At 35.5% G+C, this 10,269-nt stretch overlaps 1 protein-coding gene across 1 annotated transcript; it reads right to left on the reverse strand.

Moving 5' to 3' along the window:
• Positions 1-679: 679 nt before the first annotated feature.
• On the reverse strand, positions 680-2,308 carry LOC139849506 (uncharacterized). The gene is made up of 2 exons (XM_071839157.1): positions 1,925-2,308; positions 680-823 (listed from the first exon to the last, which is right to left on the reverse strand). Exons 1-2 carry the CDS (start codon positions 2,306-2,308, stop codon positions 680-682), a joined length of 528 nt encoding a protein of 175 aa, XP_071695258.1.
• Between the last annotated feature and the right edge of the window lie 7,961 nt (positions 2,309-10,269).

Raw genomic sequence — 10,269 nt, forward strand, 5'->3', positions numbered from 1 at the left:
TGATGTTTGAGAATGACAATAGGCATATGGCGTAGTTGTTGGGAAACAATACCCGTCTTGAGAGGGAGCTTGCATCGGCAAGGAAGGCCTTGGCCTTATCCCGGGATGAGTTACAAGCTTCCCAGGAAGCACTAGAGGGTTCGAAGGCAGCACTGGCTCGGGAGCAGGAAGTGGCAGCCCTTCTCTCGGATGATAATAAGAAACTATCAGAGAAGGTTTCGTTGACATTGGGTGAACTTACCCGTCTGCAACATGGTATACCCGTACTTTTCTCCTGCCTGCTGAAGTCCTCCATCGTTATCAGCCATTTAATGCATTTATCGAGGCCTTTAAAAAGTTAACCACTTTTGAGTTGTTGAGATGAGTGCAATGTTTCTTGCCGGATGGTAGTGCAGCCGAAAGGATGAAGAGCAGGTTAAGTTCTTTTTGTGTTCAAGAATGCCGGCAAGCGCATGAGGCCCTTGGGCAGATTAGCTTCGAAGAATTTGATAGGATTTGTAGGGATGAGAAATCATCCGTGGAGGATATTGTAAACTATCAACCGTAGAGATATGCACTCAGTTGTGTTTTGATTTTGTCATTAATGTAACATCTTTACATTTATTATGTCTCGTGTGTAAACTAGTTTATTTATGTTTGGTTTGTTTGCGGTGTCATGACAATAACGTAGATATCTAGACTACGCGTGAGCATGGTCGAGATGTTTATACGGTAAAACTGGACTATCAATAATTTGGCCGGATAACCTCATTATCCGAGAAGGTTCTTCAAGAGGTATCCTCCTACCAATGAAAGCTAGAAGGCATTTCTTCTGGCGGTAGGTCTGAAATATGCCAAAATACTTTTGATTGTGTTTGTGTCATATTCAGAGTTGCTACAGATTACAAGTATATAAAATGTAACTTTATTGATGACTCATACTTAGAAATAATTTTGATACATGAGTGTGTGATTCTTATATTGCCCGGGTGGGTAATCAGTCCTCCCAGTCACAGGTACATTACACGTGATATTTCTTTAAATGAAAGGTGTGCCAAGGGCATTGTATTGGGATTCTGTCTGGTGTCTCCAGGTGGTATGCACCATAGTCAGTTATGTTGACAACCTTGTAAGGTCCTTCCCATTGTAGGCCCAGTTTTCCAACATCCTTTTGTCAGCTTGCTTCATTACTTCATAACATTAGGTTGTGTAGCTGAAAGTCTAGTGGTTTGACTTTTTTCTCATAGTGGTTTGCAATTTTTTGCTTCTTTTCAGCCTGCCGGACGTGTGCTATTGTCCGACGCTCTTCTAGGGTGTGTAGGTTTTCTCGTAATGTTTCGTCATTTTGTTATTCATCGAACGTTGTTATTCGTCTGGTCGGGACAAGAATTTCAGCCGAGATGACCACTTCAGTGCCATATACCAGGCTGAATGGGGTTTCGTTTGTGCTGTCTTTTGGTGTTTTCCGGTGTGCCCAAAGTACATGTTGGAGTTCATTCACCCATCCTTATTGGTGTTTTCCTAGTCTAGCCTTTATTCCGACGACAATATCCCTGTTAGTGACTTCAACCTATCCATTAGCCTATGGGTATGCCACGGAGGTGAACGATTGTTGAATGTCCATGTCTATGCACCTGTCTTTAAAAGGATTTTGCGAAAATTGTGTTCAGTTATCGCTGACTATTTCGCATGGTATGCCAAAACGAAAAACGATGTCCTCCCATACGAAGGTTAGGATTTTCCTTCAGGTAATCGTGCTTAACGGTCTTGCTTCGATCCACTTTGTAAAGTAATCGATTGCGACGACTAGGAACTTAACATTTCCGACACCTCTTAGGAATGGACCGACAATGTCGATTCCCTACTTGCAGAATGGACAAGTGGCATGTATTGGTACCATGTTGCACCGAGGGTATCTGTTGACGGGGGCATGTATTTGACATGCCTCACAGTTCACTATTAGATCGTATGTGTCCCGGTACATGTGGGGCCAGAAGTAGCCCATTCTCTTAATCCTACTGATTATTGTTCTGTAGCCAGAGTGTGTCGAGTAGGCTCCTTCATGCATTTCTTGTATAATTTCTTTAGCTTGTGTTGGTCCAACGCATCTCAGATATGGATCGATGAATGATTTTCTATACAGAATGCCATCTTTGAAGTGATACATTGGTGTGCGCATCCGGAACCTACGAGCTTGTAGCTTGTCTTCTGGCAGGGTACCATCGATGAGGTATCGTATAAAAGGAGTCATCCAACAATCTTCTTCTTTGGTGATTGTTGCCATAAGGGTGTCTTCATCGGTTGACTTTTTCTCCAGCACTTCCACCATGACCTTTTTGGTATAGTGATCGTATAGCAGGGAGGCAAGCTTGCTTAAAGCATCTGCTTTCTTGTTACGGTTGTGGGGTATTTGCTTGATTTAAAATGCTACGAAGTTCTTGACTAGCAATGTTGCAAGCTCTAAGTATTTTTGCATTGACGTGTCCCTAGCTTCAAAATTACCGTTTAGCTGGCTTGCTACTAGTTGTGAGTCAACGTAAGCCGTAATTCGGCGCTGGCTTGCTCTAAGATTCAAAATTACCGTTTGCCAAGCGTAATTCGGCCAATAAGGCTTCGTACTCGGCCTCATTGTTTGAGGCGGCGAACTTTATCCGGATAGCGTAGGTTATTTCTTCTCTGCTCGGAGATACGAGGAGCAGACCTATGTCGGCTCCTTCCGCGCTGGATGCCCCGTCTGTATATAGTTCTCAGAATTCGTCCGTGTCCCTTCGTGTGATAGGAGTTTCGCCTTGTTTGATCATATCAGAGGGGAGTTCTACCAGGAAGTCGGCTATAACTTGGCCCTTGACTGAATTCCTTGGGAAAAAGCTAATTTCATGTTCACCGAGTTCAATTTCCCATTTTGCCATCCTGCAGGAAATTTATGGCCTTGTCAGGACGTGTTTGATTGGTTGGTCCGTGAGGACCTGTATCAGATGCGCTTGGAAATATCGTTGTAACCGCCTAGCCGTGTGCACTAGAGCATAGATTAACTTTTCCATGGCCGGGTAGTTTACCTCCCCATTTTGTAATACTTTGCTTAGGAAGTATACCGGCATTTGAGTTTTACCCGTGTCGGTGATTAGCACCGAGCTGTATTGGCGCTGTGAGTGTTTCTCCCTTGATGTGCGTAGAGGTGTATACGAAATAGTTATATATTTATTATGAAAAACTATTAAATACGATACAGTTTTACACAAGTTATTTATTTATTTATAGAGTGAATATACCTAAACCTTGCTACAACACTTATAGGAAGTGTACCTAATCGTATAGTAGTGTAGTTTTTAGTAAGTCCGGTTCGTTCCAAAGGGAGCTAGCCAAGTTTAACGCTATATTTTTAAAACTATATTTGTATAAATATAAATATATGTATATAAATATTATTATTATTATAAAAGGGGGTTTTTACCGTTTAATGACCGGTTTGTCGATTTTAAAACTTTAGTCGCAGTTAAAACCTAATGTAAAATATTATATATATAAAAGACTTAATTTAAAGCGTAAACTAAATAACGATAATGAAATTGCGATAAATAAAAGTACGATAAATAAAAGTACAATTAAATAAAATGACAGTAAATAAAATTGCGATAATTAAAAGTGCAATTAAATATGAAATAAAGGAATTATGCTTATTTAAACTTCCGTAATCATGATGTTTGACGTGTTGATTTTAGTTTATTACCATGGGTTAATTGTCCTTTGTCCTGGATTATTCAATATGTCCGTCTGGTTTTTGTCCATAACAGTCCATCAGTCATAAATATAAAGTGCGAGTGTCCTCGTCAAATTATCCTTATATCTGAAGTCAAATATTCTAACTAATTGGGGACTTAAACTATAATTACACCAAGTGTCCTTGTATGTAATTCACCCCTGTTTTAATAAGTCCATTAACTATTAATCCATTCCTGTGTCCGGTTAAATGAACGATTATTAGTACTTATAAATATCCCGCCCATCGTGTCTGATCGAGTGTATATGGTTATTTATAGGTACGTCCAATTGTAAATCTTTACATTAAATTAACAAACTATCATTTAATTAAACAAATATAAAGCCCATTAATAGCCCATAGTCTAATTTCCACAAGTGTCATTCTTTTGTCTAAACCCCGATTATGGTACAAAGCCCAATTACCCCGTCTTAATATTTTTAGCCCAACATCATGATTACTTCAATTTAAATAAGCATAATAATAACTTAGCTACGAGACATTAATGAAAATAATATAAACATAACTTACAGTGGGTATTAATAGCGTAGTGGTACACGAACAGAGTTCTGACTTACAAAACCTTAAAACATTCGACTAACCCAACCTTATTATTATCACTAACTTAAAATTAAAATTACAAATTGAGATTAATATTTGGAGTGATAATTGATACATATATTATGTATATAGAGTAGGAAATAGAAAAGATAGAGAAAAGGTGTACATTTCGTCTGTGTTTTGCTTCCTCTTATAGGCAAAGTAAGATGCCTACTGTTATTAAAGTTAGTTGGCATCTTTGAAAATTTTGTGATCCGATTGTAAGAGATTTGAAAATATTAACTTGATTCTTCAATATGCACGTTTATATTATTATTATTATATTATTATTATTATTATTATGAATTATTTAAATATTATATTATATTCTTGTGCATAGTTGACTTGTACTTTCAGCTCCGTTGCGTTGCGCGTTGAAAGTTGGTTCATGTCTCAGTTCCAGATTTTCGAACGCCTTTTCATATGCTTAGATATCTTGTACTTTATGTTCCGCGGCTTGTATTCTTGTCAATTTTTAGCCGTTAGTCATCGATAAATTAAACCACTTGGAGTGTAACTTGTACGTTTGAGCATTTTGGACGTTTTGGTCTTTCAAATCTTCGTTTTCGTCTTTAAATCTTCATTTTAGAGCGATCTTCGTCTTTCGTCACCGCACTTATTTATTTAAACGATTACAACTAAAAATAAGGAAATTACCATTAAATTCTTTACATATTGAAATGATATTGCGACTAAATATATGTTCGTTTTAAGCAATATCAAATATCCCTACACTTGAACGTTGCTTGTCCTCAAGCAATACAGAACTTGAAATTAAAACACACTTCACTCGAATCACTTTTTTATTCTCACACTTTATACAACAGTGATTTTGATACAGCGGTATGAACAATGATAGTAACGATGTGGTTTACAGTCCCACATGACTATGAAAATTTAGATCCTTTAAGGAAATTAGATCTTTATGAAAATATTTGATCTTTTTGAAAATTCATGCTAGCTTTTACCCTAGATAAGTTTTTCGAAATAACCCTTTACCGGTGTTTGCAAAATGTTTTTGTGGATTTGTGGGTTTCAGATTTGAAAATTTTAGTTCAAAATTTGCAGTTTTGTGTCACCCACTAGCTAACCTTGTATTGGGAAAGCAACACGTCCAGTATACTTGCTCCGTATATTACCTTTCGGTAAACTATCGTCCGGTTGTAAAGGAAAGCGTTGAACAAGTAACTGTTAAGACAATGTCTAATGACATGCTTTTGATTATGGTCCACATCGTGTCGGATGCAATTACTATCCTTTGTAGGAGAAATAGTAAAGATCACCCTATAATTTTTCGGTCTGGCACAAGGTCCTGTCTTTGACCATGCTATGCAACCACCGTTCTTACGGTTGACACCCGATTTAGTTCAGGTGACCTAATGAGTTCTGATGAATTCTCAGGATTTTACGTTCAATGGTAATGAACGCATTGAAAAATAGATTTTCAGAAAACAAATTGGTTTTAATTTGATCAAAATATTTTCTCGTTCAAGCTCGAGTTTAGATATCATTGAATTCCATGAGTTTGTAATTCTCAATCTTTAAGGTCAATCTCGAGGATTGAGAAATATCAGGCTTAAAAGCTGATTTTTAATCTTTTTGGAGATTATCCTTTCTGGGGGTCTGAGTCATTAGTCTTATCAAGCTAATTTGCACGACGCCCTCCCCATTTTACGAGACAGATCCTCTCATGGTTAGGATAAGTCTGACCACATGGCGACCCTATTTGATGCTGAGGTCCGTGGATTTCCAGCTGATTTTCGAGAAAACTTTTCAAGGTTTTTTGTAGACTCTACAACTGATCTGGACGACAACTTCATGACCTAAATTAAGAAGCGCGTGTCTTTTTCGGAAGACTTTACTTCCTTTTTTTAATGATGGAATTGATTCATCGTGTAGATCCATCTTTTCTTTCAAATATATTATAGTAAACCGGGTAAAACCTATTTGTATTGTCCAAAGCAAAAGTACCTACAATAAGCTTGTACAGATATGTGATATATGTTTTAAAGAACTTGGAAAATTCTTCCCACACTTAGCTTTTAGTTATATTTTCTTTGCCTTTTTATTCTCCTCTATTCCATTCTTAAATGAATTCAAGCGTTTTAGGTTGTTTCTCAATTTATGTCCTTTCCGAGGTAACGATAATTTTGGTATTAACACCTAGTTTTCATCGTTCATAAATATGTATAAACATAATTTTGAATTCATTTAGTTGAAAATTTTTCAAATTTTCACAAAATTTGGCAATTAAACCAAGTGTAAACCTGAGAGAATTTATAACCCTTCCCCACACTTGAGATCTTGCAATGCCCTCATTTGCAAGAAATCAGTAAAAATTTAAATTCATGAGGGTGATTAGTGTAGAAAAATGATTAAAAATACCGAGTTTGCAAACCTATTGTTTTATATCACATTTGATATTTTACGTCTTGTCATTAAAATTAGTAGCTTTTACTGAACATAATGCCAGTTTTCGAAAGTGTGCTATTTTATCCTGTTTTGTACATAATATAAACTACAAACAAATATATACATAATATTTTTTTTATAAAACCTTTATTTATTAAAATAATTTAAATGAATAATTTTTAAAATTTTGTTTGCTTTTACTTTAGGTAGAGGTAGTTTCGGTACTTTTACCTAGTCCGTCCCTCAACAAATTTTAAAATTTGTCATTTTAAAGTGATTGTTTTAAAAGCAAAGATTTTCAGGTTTTTTAATATTTTTGGCATACTTTAAATCAATAAGATTAAAAATAATGATAACAAAATTTCTCGTCCCGTCCTCGGGTAAAGCAATTTCGGTTCAAAGACCTAGTCTTCAACTTACGATGAATTTTGGAAATCAATTTTTAACTTAATGAAATAAAGTAAATTTTGATTTTAAATTCACACCAAACTTAAATTTAAAATAAATAAAATTAAAACTTCATTTAAATATAATTAAAATTTTTAATTTTACAAACTTATATTAAAAATATTAGTTTAAAATATTTACAAACTTAAATATATTGATTTTAAAAATTTACAATTTTAAAAACATGTAAGAATAAAATTAAAAATCTTTTTTTTTTGTCTTTTATCCCACTTTGAACAATCAAATATTACCAAAAATATACGCCCCTCTTTTCGGTAAAGTAATTTCGGCTATATTACCTAGTTTTACTCATGGCGAATTTTTGAAATATTTTTGGGTTGATTGATTAAAGATATTTATACCTTATGAATAAACAGTAATTTCGCAGTGATGTAATAAATTTTTGTATGATATCAATAATTTCGGTCGCAAAACCTAATTTTATTGAGTATCAATTTAATACTTTATAGCGAACAATTTAGCGTTTAATATCAAAAGGTTAAAAGCAAATAAAAAAATAAAAACTGTACATACTTACCTGTGAGATAGAATTCTCAGTGACCTGCTTTAGCCCACTCATAATATAGTCAGACTAATTGGTTTTCCATAGCTACATAGGTGTAACCTCGAGCATTCAAAGATTTTTCTTCTAAACATATGAACGGTCCTTCTCTGCATAAAGTAACGAACTCGGTATTGGAATATGTCTGATTCGTCGAGCATTTTCCTTCGTGTGACCTTTTTCCGCATTTGTGACATCTTTCAAGGTGTCGTGCTCTTCTTTTCGCTGCGGATTTTGATTTTCCTTTACCAAAATGTAACTTATTATGATCATTCCTGAGTTCTTTTCTTACTCCGTCCAATTTGGCTCTTATTACTGACACCAGGTCACTCGGAAGGGTGTCATTATTACGTTTAGTAATCAAAGCGTGTAGTATTAGACCATGGTTTAGTTCACAGGAATTCTTCATCTCGTAAAACCTAAAAAAAATAAAAATTCAGAATGGGGGGAGAAGACTAGTTCTTTAGGTTCAGCTAGGGAAAGACCATTCGGATTCCATTCAAGAGAACTACACGAAAACAGAATATCTAACTCTAACAGAAATACATATTACTCTTAAAAAGATTCAAATCTCCCCACACTTAGTTAGCTGTGGTGTCGAAATTATGATTAACTTCGTTGTCAACTTCCATCGGATCATGTACGTAATGTTTAACTCTGTGACCATTAACTTTAAATTCAATCTCATTTGAATTTATCAACTCTACTGTTCCATATGGGAAAACTCTTTTGACTAAGAATGGTCCAGACCATCTTGATTTCAATTTTTCAGGAAATAGCTTGAATCGTGAATTGAAAAGAAGAACTTTATCTCCTTCTTTAAATTTTTTTGAACTTCGAATTCTTTTATCATGCCATTTCTTTGTCTTTTCTTTATAGATTAACGAGTTTTCATATGCTTCATGTCTTAATTCTTCTAATTCATTTAGCTGACTTAATCGTAGACGTCCGGCTTCATGTAAATCAAGATTACATGTCTTCAAAGCCCAAAATGCTTTGTGCTCAATTTCTACTGGAAGATGACATGCTTTTTCGTAAACGAGTTTAAAAGGTGTGGTACCAATTGGAGTTTTGTAGGCTGTTCTAAAAGCCTAGAGTGCATCCTCCAATTTCATGGACCATTCCTTCGGATTTGATCCTACGGTTTTCTCTAAAATACGTTTTAAAGCTCGGTTGGTATTTTCAACTTGTCCACTTGTTTGTGGATGATAAGCGGTGGAGATTTTATGAGTTACTCCATATCTTTTGAGAACTTTCTCAAGTTGATTATTACAAAAATGCGTACCCCGATCACTTATTAAAGCTTTCGGTGTTCCGAACCTTGCAAAGAGACATTTTAAAAACTTGACTACAACTCGTGCATCGTTAGTTGGAAGAGCTTGTGCTTCCGCCCATTTAGATACATAATCAATGGCAACGAGAATGTAGCGATTATTATGAGATTTTGGAAATGGACCCATAAAGTCAATACCCCAAATGTCAAATATTTCACATACTTGAATGACATTTTGTGGCATTTCATCACGTTGACTTATTTTTCCGGCCCTTTGACAAGCATCACAGAATTTGAAAAGAAGGTGTGCGTCTTTGAAAATTGTAGGCCAATAGAATCCAGCATCGTAGACTTTTCTTGCTGTGAGTTGTGGCCCATAATGCCCTCCTGTTGGTCCTGTATGACAATGGTTTAAGATTTGACTAGCTTCCTCCCCGAATACACATCGGCGTATTATTCCATCGGGACAACTTTTAAACAAATGTAGGATCTTCCCAAAAATAGTGTTTTATATCACTAAAGAATTTCTTTCATTTTTGGTACGACAACCCTTTTTCAAGGAATCCACATACTAAGTAGTTTGCATAGTTTGCAAACCATGGAATTTCATTATAATCTATCTTCAATAGATATTCATCAGGAAAGTTGTCTTATATGGCCGATTCATTTAGAACTTCTAATTCGGGATTCTCAAGACGAGAAAGATGATCAGCGACGAGATTTTCTGCTCCCTTTTTGTCATGTATTTCAATATCGAACTCTTGTAAGAGTAAGATCCAACGGATTAATCTTGGTTTGGCATCTTGTTTCGAAAATAGGTATCTAAGAGCAGAATGGTCGGTATAGACCACCGTTTTTGCTAGAACGAGATATGATCGAAATTTGTCAAAAGCAAAGACAATAGCAAGGAGTTCTTTTTCAGTAGTTATATAGTTTGTTTGTGCTCCTTGTAACGTCTTACTAGCATAATATATAGGTTGAAATCGTTTTTCAATCCTTTGACCTAAAACGGCTCACATTGCAAAATCACTTACATCGCACATGAGTTCAAATGGTAGATTCCAGCTTGGAGTTATCATGATTGGCGCATTAGTGAGTTTCTCTTTAAGAATATTAAAAGATTTGATGCATTCATCTGAAAAGATAAATGGAGCATCTTTTTCAAGGAGTTTGTTCATAGGAGTGGCAATTTTAGAAAAATCTTTTATGAAACGTCGGTAAAAACCGGCATGCACTATA

The sequence above is a fragment of the Rutidosis leptorrhynchoides genome, chromosome 5 (assembly GCF_046630445.1).
Source record: "Rutidosis leptorrhynchoides isolate AG116_Rl617_1_P2 chromosome 5, CSIRO_AGI_Rlap_v1, whole genome shotgun sequence".
In the NCBI taxonomy this organism is placed as follows: Eukaryota; Viridiplantae; Streptophyta; class Magnoliopsida; order Asterales; family Asteraceae; genus Rutidosis; species Rutidosis leptorrhynchoides.

Bases quoted from the DNA above. Each gene is read 5' to 3' on its own strand.
- LOC139849506 (XM_071839157.1), bottom strand. From the start codon at position 2,308: ATGGTGGAAGTGCTGGAGAAAAAGTCAACCGATGAAGACACCCTTATG. The intron at 824-1,924 runs GCATGTCAAATA...GGCATATTTCAG, and splicing joins ATCTAATAGTGAACTGTGAG to ACCTACCGCCAGAAGAAATG.